Here is an 18,242-nt window from a genome sequence, read left to right as displayed (position 1 = left end):
GGCGAAATTGACAAAACAAAAACTAAAACAAACTAACAACCTACAGAAAAGAAAAAAGGAAAAAAACAACCCCGGATGGTACTGAGTAGGGATAAAACTAGGGCTGTATTATCAACTACGTACATTCTGGATGGAAAGCTACTGGTTACACAGCAGTTCTAGAGAAATTATTTCAGAGTCAGAGGGAATCCAAGACCATCCTTGTCTTCGGTGTCACAAACAGAGTTGGTATAATTATTTTTGAGAAGATAATAAAAAGAATATATACCTAGTCTCAGAACATGACAAAACCGCATATTTTATCAAAGTCACATATTCCAGTTAATTTTAAAAGAGAAAGAGAGATAGAAACGTAGACAGACAGTGAGCTTATTGTTTAATCAATTAACTTCTGACCAAAGCATAACTGAAAGCTTTAATCCATAAGGACCTAGAAAAGATGCTGCTCCGTCTGTTCATCCTAATAGTAAATTGCCTTATAAATCTAAATAGGGAACTATGACAAGACTTAAACTTTCTGACAACAATCTCTGTGTGATGCTTGTGCTTTATAAGTTGCTAGTTTTGACTTAGTTGAACAAGTGAATGACTTTACATTACTGTACACATTTTTTATTATTAAATAACTCTAAAATGTTATTGGCACTTTTTATGAGTGTTTCTCTAAATCATATAAAAGCATTGATATGAAAGACTTCAGCAATCTGCTGTTGGGCCAGGAAGAAAATGTACCAGATAAGGAGGCACAGAGAATAAATCACAAAAACTGTATGGACTGCAGACACCTCTGACAGATTTCAGAGGACTCAGTAATTTCCTTTCATTGTCATTTATATTTGTGACAAGTCATAGTAAACAGAAATGGAGATTAATGTGGCTAATGAATCTCCAGCATGTTTAGAGATACTAAATTAATAACAGAGTAGCTGAACTGCTATGGTGCACAGCACTATTTACCAGATAATTTCTGTCTTTGTCTGTGTGAAACATTCTACTAAAGCAGATATGAAATACATATTCACAGCTTTCAAACAAAGGATAACAGCACAGTGGAGTTTTCTAAACTATTTGGGGTATTCTAAAAGAGTATATATGAACCTCACTATTCTTTATGGTGATGCATCTCCCAAAATTATACTCTTCACAGCAATGCATAAATTTTTATATTTAAAATTATTAAAAAGTCTAACCTTGGTCCATCAGTTCACAAAGACTGCTTTGTGAACCATAGATAGCAAATTAAAACATTTAAAGTTTAAATCAAATCAGTTAAGCCAAAAAAAACCCTGAGGTCAAGGAGCAGCCCAAATTGCTACCTTGAATTCTAATTCTTTGTTCTGTCTTGTCAAGGCACTGGGAATTAAATTACTCATTTAATTCTGCAATTGGAATCTAATACTAGAGCATGAAAAGCTTAAATGAGATACAAATAATAGTCATTCAATCAGGAGTGAATCACAAATAAGTGAAAAACACAGAACTAAGAAATACAGAAGAATTAAAGTTTGAGTAAAATATCCATAACCCTGCTTTATTTTGCATACAACAGTTCAAACAACATGATGTATTTTCAACTCCTCTTTGACAATAAAAGGAAGATTGAGGAGAAATAAGAACTATGTCATGTCATGTACTAATGATTAATCCCCTCAGTTCTGGACCCTGATTTTGGGCAGGATTTTCTTCTTTTGAGACTGTTCCAGTAGTGTCTTAAGAATAGCTCAAGGAGAGCATTTTGCTATAGTTACTTACCAACAAAAGACTAATTTTTTCTCCAATGCTCCAATTCCACTCTACATTCAATAGAAATCTCATTCTGTAATAGAAATCTTAATTGGACATCCAATAATGAGCATTTATCCATTTGAGGACATAGTAGTTCAGCTGATTTCAGTTCCACAGTGATGCATTTTGCTAGATTGTGGTCAAAACTGACAGAAATTACCTGTATGGTTCATAGATATAAACTCTCCACATGCAGCTGATTAATCATTTTGGAACTAAAACCAAACCAAACTGGTTCAGTCACAAGAAAAATAAAGTGCATTAAACAAGCCTAGTTCTTGTTCTAAAACTACATGTCTGGTAAGACTAAGGAGAAGCACACGTAAGGAGAAGTATATGTACAGGTGATTTAACACCTTGGTTAGAAATGTTTCTTCTCATTTAGCCACAACCCAGTTTTTGTGCTGGCTACAGCAGGGTACAACTGCCTTCGGTAGAGCTACAGAAATCCAGAAGCTTTTCTATGAAGTAATTACTAGCAGGTTTTAGGAGCCTCCTGAGAGAAGAAGACCAGCAGTGAATTCTCACATTTTCTCCTACCATAGCTGTATTCAGATAAAAATGGGCCTGTCAAAAAGGAACTTTTCTCTGTATAAGATTTTTTCCCTGCTACAGGATACCTCAAGAAACCGCCTGAGCTTTCTTCAGTGCTGCTTTGAGCAGCAAAGAGCATTTCTCAGCTCAGGAGGCATTCCATCTCACACCATCCACAAATTCACTACATTATATGGTTATTACCTGCAAAGTATGAAAGAAACTTCAGCAACAGACTAGCATCTGCAAGAATTCCTATTGCAGGCACTTCAGAACAACATGAACATTTGCTTTGATCACTCACTGGCAGTTGCTCATGGTAATCCAGAGAGATCCACAAGAATCACATCTGAGAGTGTCAGCACATTAATTAATTCTCCTGTGTCTGTGTTTTGCCAGCCTAGTAAATAAAATCTTTATGGAAATACAGCAAGGACCTGTGCTTGCTGCATGGCTTTTCAGAGTTGGGGAGCATTTTCCTCAGGAAGTGCACCAGGAAGAAATTTTTAGGACTTCTGGTGAGCTAACAAACACAGTCATTTAACATGTTACTGTGTGAAAACAAACATACAACCCATCACGTGTAGTTCACTATTTCCTCCTCTCATTTCTCTGTGTGCACTCTGTTGCCCAGTTGTACATCTGAAATTTGACCAGTATGCTCTAGTCTGAAGAGGAAGAACACAAAGTGCAATAAAGAGAGGATATAAAAATACTGTGAAAATCACAGACAAAACAGTTCAGTGAGTTCTGTGCAAGGCTGTTTGCCAGTGTGTTCAGCCCTAAGACAGGACATGTTTCATGCTTTCTGAATCACTAATTTCAGCAAGTTATCTGAAAAGGGAATGACATGAAAACCAAAACAAAACAAAACAAAAGAGAACAAAACCTCGATATCAGTAACACTTTCTTTTTCATTTCCACACTTCAAAGTCCAAAATGCACTGCGACATTATTACTCTGGGATGTGCAAGGAGGCAAAACATGGATGAAAAATAGACACTCTTTGGAGAGGATGGAAGCAGGGGAAGTGTAGTGATACCGGCCAGGAGACCCCTGTACATCCAGGAGTCAGTAATTCACTGTGGAGCAGGCCCAGGTCTGTGCTGTGCTGCCTCTGGGCCTGGGTTGTGGTGCACAAAACCCCAGGGAGCAGGACCAGCTTCACTAGCTCCTTGGCACAGGGTGCAGGTGATTAGAGCAACTGCATGGCCTTGCCCTTATCTAGAAGCATACAAGGTGTAAAGCTCTCTTGTGAACATCCTTTGTGGAATAGCTGTTTTCTTGTAAGAAAATTAAAATACTGCAACCAAAGAGGAGCCTTTGTCCAGAGATGGAATGGCAGCCTGCCAAAGGAGAAGTCCATCCAGGATTAATCGTGGGCACCATGGCTTCTGATTTACTTCCTATCTCTGTTGGCCTTTACTTTGTCTTTTTAAATAATTAAATTTATTAAGTTATTTGTTTTCAGGCCTTTCTTACTCAGATTCAGAGAAAAACCCTGCACTAATTGGCTGAAGTGTGAAACTGAACTGTAAACTCTGTGTTGCATTGCAATGGGTTATAGAGTAGGTGGGTGACAATACGTCAATTTCGTTATAAAACTTGTAAGAAATATGTGGTGACAATATGCATATTTTAAATTGGTGTTCATGTATGCAAAATAAATACAAAATAGGAAAAGGTTTTATTGTGAGGTTGCTTAAAGCATTTATGGCATTGTGAAAGATGGCTCAAAGTGAGAAGCAGAAGGAAGAAATAAACGAAAAGGTATATGAGGATGACACAGCTAGTGCTTTGAAAGTAAGGGCAGCAACTTGAAGCCCTGCTCCTAAGAAAAGAAAGCCAATGTGATCCTTCCCTGAAGCCTTTCAGATGTTATATAAGTATTACTAAAGCATCCCTGGAAGCAGATCTCTTAAGTAAGACAAACTAATTAAAAGTAACAAAAGGCAGTAGTTCAAATATGATACATTTGTGTTATCTGCAGGCGTGAAACTGTTCCTTTTCTTTTTTTTTATGTCATTCTTCAAAGATTAAAAATACATGTAGCTGTAGACAATACAGAGAAATTAAGCTTGTCTCATTATTTATGCATGAAGAGTTTCAGAAAAATTGTTCAGGTCTAAACTTGCCTCTTTTGGAGCAGAAGTTTCATCCTAATCTTTTGTGATAGTTTGTCACGGCACCTGTGGCTCCCGCCCTGCCTCTTCCGTGCTCCTTCTGTGTATGACACAAACTTGGTCATCCCACAACACTGCAAAGCTTCTCTGCTCCCTTAATAAACTGTTGCAGGATTTCAGAGGCACTGTGGGAGTTTTCAAAATGCAAAACCCCTCTCATGTGCTAAAGGCAGAAAAACAAGGTGCCAGCTCTTCAGATGAAAGGTGTAGTGGAGAATAAATAAGGGTAGGACAAACTGAGGGGAAGGAGATGTGGACGAAAGGGCCTTGAAAAAAGCGAGTACTTCACTTTCTGTCGCTGGTAGCACCCAATTTCTCTTTTCGTTTGCTTTTGGCTGCGCTGTTCTTAGAAGCAGCGTGTGCTGACAATCTTCTTTCACCTGCACCACGGTTGTCACGCTACCAAAGGGGCTTCCAAATAGACCCTGATTTCCCCTCTGTCGATGCACCATTCCCGCAGTGTTACAGTTCTCTTTGAGGCTGGTTTGCCACCCCTGTCTCTGAGGGCCTCTCGGTGTCTGTCCCCGCCGCGTCCCGCCCCAGCCGGGGGCGCTCCCGGGGCAGAGTGGAGCCCGCGCACCCGAGTAGCGGCGGCGAAGGCACTCGCAGGACCGTGGCACTCGCAGGACAGTTAGGGTTGAAAGGGACCTCTGGAGATCATCTGGTCCAACCCCCTGACAAGTCTGGGTCACCCAGCGCAGGTGACACAGGAACGCGTCCAGGTGAGTTTGGAATGTCTCCAGAGAGGGAGACTCCATGACTTCCCCGGGCATCTGTTCCAGTGCTCAGACGCCCTCAACGTGAAGTTCTTCCTCATGTTGAGGTGGAACTTGGCGTGTTTTAGTTTATGGCCCTTGCTTCTCGTTCTGTCGCTGGGCACTGCCGAAACGAGTGTGACACCAAACCGCAGCGGGCACAGGGGGTACCTGCGCGGCAACAGGGGTGTCACTGTCCCTGCCTGGGAGGAGCGGCCGCCGCCGGCTGGCTGCTCCCGGTGCAGGCCCCTTTCTCTCAGAGGGCCGGGGGGACGGCGCAGCGCCCTCAGCGGGACCCTGCTGCACCGTCCCGGCTTTTCGGGCGGGCTGCGGCGAGACATCGGCTCCGGGGGCCGGTCCCCGCGCTGGTGCCGGTCTCGGTCACGGGGGCGGTGCGGCGGCCAGGCGGGCGGAGCCGTGTCCCGTCCCGCCCCGCCCCGCCGGGAGCCCGCGCCGCCCGCCCTGCGCGGCGGGGGGAGCTGCCGGGGCGCCGCTGCCGGTCACATGTAACCGCGCCCGGTGCGCGTAGCGCGGCGCGGGGCGGCGGCAGCTGCTCGCGGGGCGAGGCGAGGCCGGCAGTGGGCCAGCCCGCTCGCCCCGGGCGGGTTTCCTTCCGCGGCGGGGACGCGGGGCCGGCGGGGGATGCGCCGCCCTCCCGCGGTGGCGTTGGCTTTGTTGCTGTCGTGGCCGCCTCTCCCCCGCAGCCGGCGGGAGCGTGTTCGGGGGTGTCGCTGTTGCCCCCTCAGGAGTCCGTTGTGCGGGCTGAGGGGGCGGCCCCAAGCCGGGCTCGGCTCGAGGCACGAAGCGGAGGCGGCCTTGGAGGCGGGGGCCGGGGTGGTCTCTCGCCCTTGGGAAGCGGTGTCCTCGCTTGCTGCTGTGCGTGGGTGATCCTTCCTCCTCCTTCCTCCTCCTCCTCTTCCCGCTGTTCCCCTCCCTGGAACGGGCGCGGCGCTGGCCGGTGCTCGCAGGTCTGAGCGCACCTTTCCCCGCAGGCAAGGAGCGCTGCTGCTGCGACGCGCCTGACTCGCCTGAAAAAGTGTTTAATTCCCGAGACCGGAACGAGCCGCTCGATTCCAGGCGGGCGTAGGGAACTCCGGCCGTCCTGCTGAAGTTCTCACTGCTTGGGACTGTGCCTGCCTGCTGATCCGGGTGAGATCTCGCACGAACTGTGGGTAAGCTTATTCGGAGCGCCTGGGCTGAAAGAAAGTGTTTGATGTAACAGAAATTAAATATGTGCGGAAAACATCCAGGAGATGCCCAAGAACGAGAATTAGTTTAAGTAGTGGTGCTACTTGGGAGTGGTGCTGAATAGATGTGTTATTGCAGATGTGTAAATTGCTATTAAACAAACAGTATCTTGATTTTAGAGAGGTGCTGCTTTCACAAGGAGACTGTGTCATAGAAGCATGACCAGCTTCTAACTTCTATGACCCTTTACCCAAAGACTGAAACAAGTACTTTTAGATAACATCACTCATGCTTCTAGTACAGCCACTCTTCTTGGAGCAGCTCCTGTCAGTACAGTGTGTTGTGTGGGTTTGTGGACAGGTTCTGTCTGTTTGTGCAGTTTGGTGCATTTTGCCCGCCTTCTTTGCAAGCATCACATCTTAAGTTGTGCGTGCTGGGACATGTAAGAAATCTTCCCGAGCACGTATCAGCTTCTCCTACAGGAATTTAATTTTCATTGCTAGAGGAAGATGTATTGAAATATTAGATGATGTTGTGCTTTTTGCCAGCCTTACTGTTTGTAATGAGGAGAAAACTTCCTATGCAACCCATGGCCACTGCCTTGGAGCTTTTAAGTTGGCTAGTGCTAGTGCTGTTTCTCCTGCTATTCTAGCTGTATGTGAGTGAAACCCACTCATATTCTCCTTAGTATATATTGTCATTGTTCTGGACTGTGTACATAGCTAGAGGATTCAGCAGGAGAAGAAACCAAAGTAAAAGCAAGTGGGTCTTACAAGTAGTGCTGCCTCATAGTCATAAGTGGCACTTCAGATCTTCGTAGGTCACGTTGAGAAAAGCAGGTGGGTTTTTTTGGTTGGACTTTATCCTAGCAGTTGGGTAAAGTTGGTAGTTTGTAATATAGTTGGTTGGCCTTTTGTGTTGAAGTATTGTGCAAAGCTCCCTTAAGCAGGCATGCAGGCAGAATGGTAACCTGTGTTCTCTGTGTTTGAAGCAGCCCCTGTGTGAAGATAGATCCTCTAGTAGCGTGACAGTCACTCTGGCACAGCTCTCATCGAAGAAGATAAAAGCGGAGCATCTCAATGCTATTTTTTATACCTTCTTAAAGGATAAGATTCAATTAGCAGTCAAGTACTGCTGTGGTAGTCCTAATGAGTTCAACAGAAGTGCCTTGCAGTCACATCTCAGCTGCAGAGGGGATGCTGAATAATGTTCTGTGCTGTTGTTCTGTCATGATGTACCTGTGACTGTGGAGACTGCCATGCAAGCCTTTCAAGGGCACAAGGCTTAAATAGGGGCCATAAAAAGCAGTTTACCTGTATCAGCTGATTGATGGAATAAGGTAATGATGGCAGCACAGCTGAATGAAAGATGTGTTCTCTTTTAAGTGGCTAGTGGATTTGCATAGAGGCAGCACAATCCATATAGATGAACCTGCTAGCAGTATCTTAAGGCTAATAATTCCAAATGAAACTATAAAGTTTCTCCCTCAGTGCTGATGGCTTGGATTGGTGCTTTAAAACTGATGGGTGGGGATTTTAGAGCTCTTCGTGATGGGTCATGGGACCAAATAAACTCCTGTCTGTGCAGGAGTATAGTTGTACAAAGTACAGCTGCAAGTGCACACCACCTGAGTGCCTGTGCATTGATTTGTTTCCATACTCTAAGCTTGTCACTCAGACTTCTGTTAGTGGTTTCTCATCTCCATTACAGAGCAAATCCTATTGCTTAAAACAGTATTTACAACAGTATAAAACGTTCTGTTAAGAGTCTCTTTGCTGCCAGCTTTATTTTGGCATGTCATTTAGCTTGTTGGCTGGAGCTGTATGTTCTTTATCATTTGTCTGATGGGTAACTGCATGCAGATGCACTTTCCAGCCCCAATTGTAGAAATGCTTTCACGTGAGTGATCCTTCCGTGATTAGTAGCCAGACTGTAATTATTCTGCGTCATTGCATGCTGCGGGCTTACAAAGTGTATTTGCAATTGGAGGCTTGGCCTGAACAGCAAGGTCTTTGAGGACTAAATCAGTGAAGCAGGCAGTCCATGTTACTATGCATATTACTCTATTGCTAATGTTTGCTTTAAGACAAATCAGTGTCTTTTTAACAAATCAGTGATTTTAACCTTACAACTATTCGGTGGTAGAAAAACTAAGCAAGTTATTTTATATAGTGGTTGAACTTTCTGTGTATTTTGATCTGTTTAAGATTCTGCTCATGCACATAACAGGCTTTGCTGTGCATGCAAGAGTTGTTTGTTTGAATCAGCGTCTTGGTTTCTTTCCCAAACAGTCTTTTCTTCCTTCTCGTCAATATCAAATGGAAACAGCAGGTTGTTAATGCGTTGAAAATGCATTGCTATTCGTACCTGCTGAGTATGTGGGATGTTGACAAACGATACAGGGGTTTCTCATCTGAGACATGGCTAAAGCAATACTGTCTGGGAGGGGGTGAAAATGAACGATGGGCTTTGCTTTTTTTCTTCCCCCCCCCTTCTCCCCAATGATGGCTAGCAGAAGCCAGCAAAATGAGTGTAACTGTCCTCTTATCTTTGGTTTGTGTGATTCTCAGTGCTGCATTCTGTGTCCCGCTGAAACTGTATCACTCAGCTTCAGAGATAGTATTACAGGCTGATAGTACATTAACATACATGATTTTGATCATTCTCTAGACACTGCTAGAACTGATTCACAGAGGAAAATTATACCTGCCCCAGTAACAATAACCTGTGCTGTGTTGCCTCCACAAGTGGATAGATTGCTGTTTAAAGGAGAAAGTAGCTTCAGGGCTTTAAGGACTGCTAGAAGAACTAGTACTGTTTTGTTTTGTTTTCTGGTGGAACTGAAAAGCATGCATGAACGAGAGTGCTGACTAACTGCTTCTGGAGAAGGCATTTGTATCCTGTGTCTGTGATAGATTGCAGGTGACTGATCCAGTCTGTTCTTCTGAAATATGCTAGAAAGGGCTTGCTTAGTCTTTGTGAAATTCTTTGGAAACAGCGTCTCTCTGCCTTTGCTGATTGAGGAAAAGGTAGAGAAACCTTTTTGCTGTGTTGTTAGCTCTTTGGCAGTCTGTCCTGTTCTAATTTCTGCCTCAGCCTTGAATATTGCAGGATCTGCCACTGTTACAGGCTTTTTGTTCCTTACCCAGTGTTCTCACTGTCTCTTTTCTTGCTGAGTGGCTTCTTATCTTACCATAGTCAAAGAGCTCCCTGCATCTATTTAAGCTGTGAGTGTGTGTGGTGCAATCAAGCTGCCTGTCCAGAACAGCAGAGTGTAAACAGTTTGTGGGACCATTCGAAACCTCTGCTAGTATAGGAAAGCTACCTATGTGAGGCCAGTAATCATTAACTGACTGCAGGACCTGGTAAACCTAGTGTGTCTGAATATACTAAACTGGAGACATTAAATTTGGACAGGGTCTCTTGTTTTCCTATGATATGAACAGCAATAAATTGTCTATAGCAGCACAGTCTTTTGAAGCTGTTTTTAACATAGTTTCTTGACACCACTTAAAAGCAGTGTATTTAAATAGGGAAATGCTGTATCTAGGTCTGGTTGAATCATAGAATAAGCTGAGTTGGAAGGGACCCATCAGGATCACTGAGTCCAGGTCCTGGTGCTTTGCAGGATGCCCCATGAGTCACACCATGTGCTGAGAGCATTGTCTTCTTGACTTCTTGAACTGTCAGGTTTAGTGCTGTGTCTGCTTTTCTGGGGAGCCAACTCCAGTGCTCAGCCACTCTCTGGGTGAAAAACTTTCTTGATACCCAACTTAAATCTCCCCTGACTCAGCTTTGTGCTTCTTCCCCAAGTCCTGTCACTGGACACAAGAGTGAAAAGATTGGTGCCTGCTCCTCTGCTTTCCCCCATAGGAATGTGGAAGACTGCAATGAGGTCTCTCTTCAGTCTCCTTCAGACTGAGCAAACCAAATGACCACAGCCTCCCTTCATAAAGCTTCCCCTCCAGATATTTCACCATCTTCATTGCTCTCCTTTGGACACTCTCTAATAGCTTAATTCCTTTTTTCTCTTGTGGTGCCCAAAACTGTCCTCAGCACTGGAGGTGAGGCTGTCCCAGTGCAGAGCAGAGCAGGACAATCCCCTCCCGTGCCTGGCTGGCAATGCTGCGCTTGATGCCCCCAGCACACAGTTGGCCCTCCTGGCTGCCAGGGCACTGCTGACTTGTGTTCAACTTGCCATCAACCAGGACCCACCCCAGGTCCCTTTCTGCACTGGTACTCTCTGGCATCTCATTGCTCTGTCCCAGATGCAAAGTCCAGCACTTGTACTTGTTAAGCTTCATACAATTGGTAGCTGTTATAATAGCATTAAAAAAAAAAAAAAAAAAAAAGTCAAACCAACTTCAGATTGTGGTTTCAGAGTGGGAAAAGATTGGTTAAGACATCACTTAGGAACAGTATTCTTTAACAGACCTGGTAAATAGCAGTATTGCTTACCCAAAGATCTAAGGCTCCCCATCTAGTAGAGAGCTGTAAAATAGTCATGTTAAAAGGTTTTGTTTTCTCCCTTCTTTGGAAGACATAAATGCCTTTTTTTCCCTTTGCAGTTCAAGTGCAATGGTAGGATTAGAATTAATTAGTGATCTTTTAGAGTTGTGTTTTAACTTCCTTGTACTGTACTATTGTGTTTCTTAAAGATAAAGTCAAATCTATGAAGTTAGACGTCTGAGTCCCCCATTCCCCTTCAAGTGAAGATTGCAGGGCCTCAGATACCCGGGCTCAAGAGATGATAGTACTAATCACTGATGTGTATCTGACATCTCCATGCAAAGACATTCTGTTCCTCAGGGCTGGCAGCCAAAATAATTGTCAATTAATTCTCAGGTAATACTTGGGTTAATGGATGTACATAGTTAATTTTCTCTTTTTTTCACTCCTGTTGCTTTTGGATACATGAAGGGATAAGGGTGAAAGCCTTGTAAGGAAAAAGCAAATGCTTACTGGTTATGCTTGTAGCAAAGCTTGCCTTGTTTGTGGCATAGAGTTTCAACTCCCAAGCCACCCTTAGAACCTAGAAAACAAGAGAAGCAACAAAATATGGGTATTTGGTTATTTAACTGCTTTGTATGGGGAATTTTAATGCTTCTTAGTAGCCTGAGTGCTGGGCTGTTGCAACAACTTGGGCATTAAGTGTGTGCCACAGAGAGAATAGTTATCTTTCTCATACCAGGGTTAGTGTTAAATACCAGCTAAAAGTGATGTAATTTTAAGCCATAACTTACAGCAGTAGAACCAATTGCAAAATCTCCTCTTTTGTGTATTTTATCAGAGATGACTACAGAAGCAGAACAGCAGCTTCTCCATGATGCTAGAAATGGAAATGCTGAAGAAGTTAAACAGCTGTTGGATACCTTGGACAAAGGAGAAGTAAGCTTTGATATCAACTGTAAAGGTTAGTAGCCTTCCTCAAGTGTTTGTAATCTTGCTGTTGAAGTCACATGTAGTGAAACTGATAGTGGTAGTATAATCTTGCTTTCTTTGGAGTGCCCAGTAGAGTAATAAAAAACCTACTTCAACAACTTTTACACTGTTGGGCATATTTGCTTAGGGGAGAGATAATAATAAAAGAGTATGGATAGTTGCAGTGTACAGAAAAACTCAGCAAATTCATAGACACTGCAAGTGTCAACAAGACAAAGAATCAGTACCTCTTTTTGCCTGTGTTCATGCCTATGGCAACTTTGAAGCTTTAGAATACTAAACAAAACAGATTGTGGTGCCTGGGGATTGTTCAGGAAGGTAAGTAGCTTTCATCAGAGCTGCAGAGAATATTAGATCAGGTCTGTCATTTGTGCTCTGCTAAGTGTAGGGGTTTATTATTTTGGGGTTTTTTAGGCCCATATTTTGTTAGCACACAGTAGAACTGTTACATTTCTTGCCACTTGTAAAAATGTTTATATCTTAATTCTGGTAGAATACTAGGTTACTTGGGAAAGAAACTAAGACTGCTCTTCATCTGGGTCTTTGGCCTTCGCTGAAGTTTTGCTCGTGTGCAGCTAACAGTGGTGTAGCTGAGCAGCTTGCTTGCTGTGCATTAAAACTTCAAACTGGGACTAGATTTGCAAGCTTGCTAGCAGACTACCTTACTTCTTTGTTATTTTAGGAGTTTTATATTTCTTTTTATTTACACAAGTATGTTTCTGGTTGCTTCCAAGGTGTGGGTGTGAATGTCACCCTTTCTACCCAGGCTGGTATTCCATTGTTTGTCAATTAACTGTTTAGCAGCACTGAGAGGAAAGTGCTGCAGAGGGAGAGGGAAGAGATCCACTGAGCTTCCTCTCAACCATAACAGAAGGGAACACTTTGCCCTAAGGGGCAGTGATTCCTATTACCTGAACAAGCTCTATCCCTTTCCCAAGTCTCATTCTTAATCATTAGCTTACTTATCGTTTTGTTTGACTACTCAGCCATGTTTGTGCTTTCTCAATGGTTAATGTGCTCACCTCAGAAAAGAAGTTATGAAACCCAAGCTCTTTCTACTTCATCTTTGGGGAGCTAGTTCATAATTTAAAGGGGAACCAAACATACTTTGAAGCTGAAGTCTTCCACCCTCAGAAGTATATCCTTGGTAAATATTCAGTATGTGTAGTGCCAAAACAATTGGAATAAAAGTACCTTAAGATTCATGCATCAGTGCCCATAAATAAGTTCCTGAAGTCTCTTGTGCTTAGAAGAGGTTTCAGACTTTCTCTGATGTGTTCTTACACATAATCTGAAGTCAAGAAAGCTTAATGAAATGGCTTACTCTGTTGTCTGTTATATCAAGCAAATGGTCAGAAAGTCTGCAGCATAGGAGAGAGTCAGGTAATGAAGTGAAAGGTGGTGCTTAGCTGTTTTTCTAGTTTAGAAGTACATGCCAGCTGGTTAATGCTTGCTTGCTAATAGGAGGTCTAGGAAGCTAGAGGGAATGTGCTTGTGATATTATATTTAACCTAAACTAGTTCCAAATATGGATTTTGTTCACTGTGAAATCTCTGCTTTTGAAGTTTCAATTCTTCTAAATATCTGAGGACACAGAAGTGTAATTAGTGTTATCTGGGAGGAGTGCTCTAGTTGTGTGAAACTTCAGAGGTAAATCTCTATTTCTCTGCAGTCATTTTTCAGAGACTGACTTGTTTCACTTTGCTCTCATGAAGTGTTCCATTGGAAACAGTCTAAGACAAATTCAGGCCAAACAGCCTTTGCTGTATAACTGGCCCTGGCATTCTGCCTCCTTACTAGCTAAACCACTATGTTTTGCTACAAGTTCTGATCTGTTGGGTATCACCAGATAGTTAATCATCAGGTTGTTATGCAATTACTAAAGTACACACTGTAGACTGTAACTATCTTCTCTTCCTGACAGCCTCTCGTGCTTCTGTCATTACCTTGGATAATAGATGTCCCTAGAAAGTCAGGGTATAGAGAATGTCTTCACTGCGGTAGTAATAGTTCCTTCAGGATTTCTGATACAGCAGTGCCACTTGGCTTGGAATAAAGTGCTTCTGGAGCAGGTGGGAGGCTGCACTGCAGGTGCAAACTTCCTGCAGGATATGCCTTCTTAGCCCTAAGTTTGACAGGTTGGTGTGACTGGGTGTCAAAGCCTGTCTGACATCTTCTCCTTGTCTTTTCAGAGGGGACCTACATCTGAGGCTGTGTGTGCTGTACCTTCATAAGTGTCAAGTCTGACAACAGTGACCCTAAACATCACAATTTCTACCAAAGTGAAGGAAGAGAAAATTAAATTTAGGCTTCCTGTACTTGCTCAGCTGTGACTATATTCTTCCCAGTCAGTGCTTGCAGATAAGCAGGATTTGCTTGAGGGAAATTCAGCCAAATTATCTGAACTTCTCTTTTTGGGTTCCTCAGTTCACTGTTTTAGAAAGAAGGAATCTACATTGAAACAGTACCAAAGCCAGGTTTCATCCAAAATAATTGTGTTTTCTAAGGCCATCTCTTGTTGGCTCATTCTTCTTAAATACAAGGAAACAGAGTATCTAGGAATTTGCAATGTAAAAACTCCATAAGGTACGGGTAATGGTCAGTAGTGTGTTATGGCAAAATTAACATTTGAATCACTGCACCGTGGCCTAGCAGTCCACAGCTGGAAAATGGCTGCCTACCTTGTCTCCATTCTCTAAGCAAATGGTAACACTTAGCGCTTAGAGTTAAGTGGCATTAAACCAAAGAGCTGTGTGTAAGAGGGAAAGGAATTATGGTTTTTGTTGGAATTACATAATTTCTCCTTTTCTATCCTTGCATTCTCCCTCGTGTAATGCTGTCATGGTTTAAAATAATAATAAAGTATAAACACTTGTGGTCACTTTGAAGAGAAGTAGCACCTCAAAAGCTTAAGAAATAAATGGTCAGCTGACATCAGAAATGCAGACATTCAAAGTGGATGCAGAACAAGGGCCTGTTCTTAATTTATTCAGTAAGAACTATAAATCTGGACAGATTCCTGGTTATTTTTTTTCATGACTGAATTCCTTGGCCGCATCACTGCCTTATCAGTGCTGTTAACTAATAAATGTTTTGACCTAATTGTATGAATTCACTGCAACTCAGATCTCTTTTGTAGTCTTTGAATGAACATTACTCCCTACTGGACTGAGGGATGAGTGATGTCCATTTAGTATGTTATCCAACATAACTATCCCCCCCAGAGTTAGTGGTCCACACAGGATATATTTTTTGTGGTACTTTGGCCCATCAGTAACGTAGGGTAGGAGGTCTGGTGTAGGCCAAACTGTAATGAGGGAAAGATCTAAATCTGGGATTGGAAACAACAAGAGTTGAGAAGAAAGAGAATCAAATTACAAAAGAAATTGTCAATAAAGGGTGGGAATGTTATCTGGAAACAGTTATAAGAAATGGGAAAATATTTCAGCTCTGAACTGTGTTCTAATGTTAATTTTTAATATGAGAGCAAGAGAGATGATGAACTTTCAAGATGAAGAGTTTATTTTCCTTGTGCTTGTGGCTTGTTTTCTCAGGGCAAACTTATCTTGTGCGTGTTCCATGCCTCAGTACTTGAGTTTATGTGACAGGGGAAAACTTAATGGTGGCAATGATTTAAAAACAATTTCTACTGCCTTATTTTCATTTTTCTTCCAAGTACAAAATGATAGCTTTTAGGTGACACTGTAATGCTGTGGGTGTATTGCTTAGTTAAAAGCAAGATACAGGTTTCTTTTGCTTAATATAGTTGAGTGTTGCAGTTGGAAAGTAAAGTGAGTTGTTAACCTGAGTAATCTTTAATGCTTTAATATCTTGCTTTTAAAAGAAATGATTGTAGGGGAATTGTTGAATTTCATTCAGCCAGTGTTCCAGGTCATGTTTTAAATGCTCTTTAAAGCATAAATCATATTTTCCTTTACATGTTCATTTCTGTGCCTGCTTTTTGTCTGTGCTTTATCATTCTGCAACTTGGAGTTGTAGATGATAAATGAGTTTCACTGTGCATAAAGATTTCAAAGCACATTACTTAGTGAGGCTGTCTTTATCAGAACTGAGTAAAGCACAAGGCAACAAAAAAAACTAACAAAACCCTCCACATTAGATCATTCCACCTATTTTATTTTGAATCCTTTGTTTGAAAGATGGGTTGTCTTACCTCTCATTTATGTGAAGAAAATAAAATTGTGTAAACCAAAGAGTTTTTTGAAAAACAAGAGAAAAATGTGCTTGCATGTGCGATTTTCATAGTGAATAAAGAATAAAAGTAACTGAAGCTACTTGCTAGTATTGAAAGGTGTTACGTGCAAAGAAAAGTTTTATTCTCAGTCAGATGACATAACTTTTCCCTTTCAAAAGGTTGTGGGTTTTTTTGTTTGGGTTTTTTGGAGTTGATTTTGTTGGATTTGTTAAGGTTTAGTGGTTTTTTTTGGTGCTTTGTTTTGATTTTTTTTTTTTAGATTTGAAACCAGCTTTCTCAAACAGCCTCCTGATTTAGTAATTTAAATAATGAGTAGTATGGATGATTCCAGCCTCTTTGTTCCTCTGCTGCTGTGAAAAATGGTCATCCATGACAACCTCCAAGCACATGACAGTATCTCTTTTGTACTGTGTGATCAAAACTTAATTTTCCTGTTTTGTCTTTTAGGCAGAAGTAAGTCTAATATGGGTTGGACACCTCTTCACCTTGCTTGCTACTTTGGACATGCTGTTGTGGTAGAGGATTTGCTGAAGGTATATATTTGTTTTCCTCTCTGTGAAGTGCTAGAAGCAGTTAGTGTTTCTTCAGGTTTTTGTGATAGAAGAAAAGAGGCTTTGCAGAGAGGCAGAGGCACTCCTACAGTTTATCTACATGAAGCATAGACATAACTGATTGTTGTGGCATTAAGATAGGCCTGGTTTAGAAGGACCCAAAATAGTGACAGTGGAAGTCTATACAGTAGCATACTGGCCCTTACTCTGATCAGATTTTACAATTATTGGTACTTGGCTGGTTTTCTCTTGGAGTGTAACTGTCTGCATGTTGGAGCCAAAGATGTGCAATATATAGGTGAGCACTCATGAAAGCTCAGGTTTTTTGAAGCTTACTGGATATCTGTGTATAATACATATATCACACCATATGATAGTGGAATATAATATATCACAGCATGTGATACTAGTAATGCAATTACTTCAACAGTTTGATTTGTTTACTGTTGGACATAAAGTGCTTAAGTTTAGGCAATTTCAGTTACCAAGCTGTAGAAAAGCTTAAAGTGTCTCAAATACAAAAAAATGCTGATTTATCTAATTTTATATTGTGCATAGAAATATGCACAGAATTTTGTGCAAAATAGCCTGTATGTGTTTCTTTCAGGCACAGGCTAATACAGTTGGACTCATTATTTCTTTCTAACGTCTTTGAAATAATGAACTGCATGGTGAATTTTGAAGCTATGGACTTGTGTTATCAAAATTTATGTGTTTCTATTTGCATAACAACTGCAAATGAAGTGACTATGTGGTTTCTGACCGAATTGTTTTTTGTTTTTGCTCTCAGGGTAGCTTCAACCAACCTTAACTATATTAGACCCTCTTTAATATTTGAAAGATTTTGCTGGATGGCAGCAGTGTGATAAACAGGCTCAAGTGCAAAGCTAATGTAAACTTGATTTTCATTAAGAATAAAAGCTGCCAGCATAGTCCAGACTTTAAAGGAGGAAACAAATTTGAGATTTCTTTGAGAAATTCTTCTCTAGCCTATACACTTGCTTAGTAAATAAAGCCATTTTCAATTCAAGCGGGTTATTTAAAGCAGAAGGTAAAGTTTTATCACTTGATTTATGCATTTATCAAGCATCCAGCCTGAAGAGTTGGAAGAGTATAGAGTATAGAAGTACAAATACTTTTAGTTCTTTTGATAGGGCTCTTGAAAGGGTACTATTTAAAGAACAAAGTGAGAAATAAGTGAGTCTGTGCACTTCTGAAAGCTAGGCAAGTATAAGTGTGTATGTACCTGTGCAAAGAGCAAGTGAAGGAGGCATTATCAGAAACAGAGTTTTGGAACTAGTCAGGTTCATCAGTTGAGGCAGGCAGCAATGACCTGGCTAAATCATGTGATCTGAGCATATGTGATGAAGTTAAGTATGCCCTGCCCTCTCTTTGACCCTTTGAGAGGTTAGGTAGAGTGGTGTAGAAGAAATACTTAATGAAAGAAGGATAGGATTTCTTGGTTTCTTGGAAGAGTGCCTGTGCAGTGTGGCAAACACTCCTCCTTTCAGATAAAAGGCATGGGATGGAGAAAGTGTGTGACAAAAGGAAGGGAGATGTAACAGGAAGACCTACAAAATCCCAAACA

The 18,242-nt window shown here is 41.8% G+C and overlaps 1 protein-coding gene across 1 annotated transcript in view; it reads left to right on the top strand.

Annotated features, from left to right (window-relative positions):
- The first annotated feature begins 5,895 nt into the window (after positions 1 to 5,895).
- The window catches only part of OSBPL1A (oxysterol binding protein like 1A), a 78,169-nt gene continuing 65,822 nt past the window's right edge, over positions 5,896 to 18,242 (top strand). Inside the window, exons 1-4 of the mRNA XM_058025766.1 lie at positions 5,896 to 6,133; positions 6,250 to 6,429; positions 11,736 to 11,858; positions 16,551 to 16,636. Coding sequence (XP_057881749.1) covers positions 11,738 to 11,858; positions 16,551 to 16,636 — 207 coding nt within the window. The 5' untranslated portion in view covers positions 5,896 to 6,133; positions 6,250 to 6,429; positions 11,736 to 11,737. The remainder of the gene's footprint in view (positions 6,134 to 6,249; positions 6,430 to 11,735; positions 11,859 to 16,550; positions 16,637 to 18,242) is intronic.

Source organism: Melospiza georgiana, chromosome 1 (genome assembly GCF_028018845.1).
Source record: "Melospiza georgiana isolate bMelGeo1 chromosome 1, bMelGeo1.pri, whole genome shotgun sequence".
In the NCBI taxonomy this organism is placed as follows: Eukaryota; Metazoa; Chordata; class Aves; order Passeriformes; family Passerellidae; genus Melospiza; species Melospiza georgiana.
The sequence above is the reverse complement of the archived record's forward strand: the minus strand, read 5'-3'. Positions and strand labels throughout refer to the sequence as shown.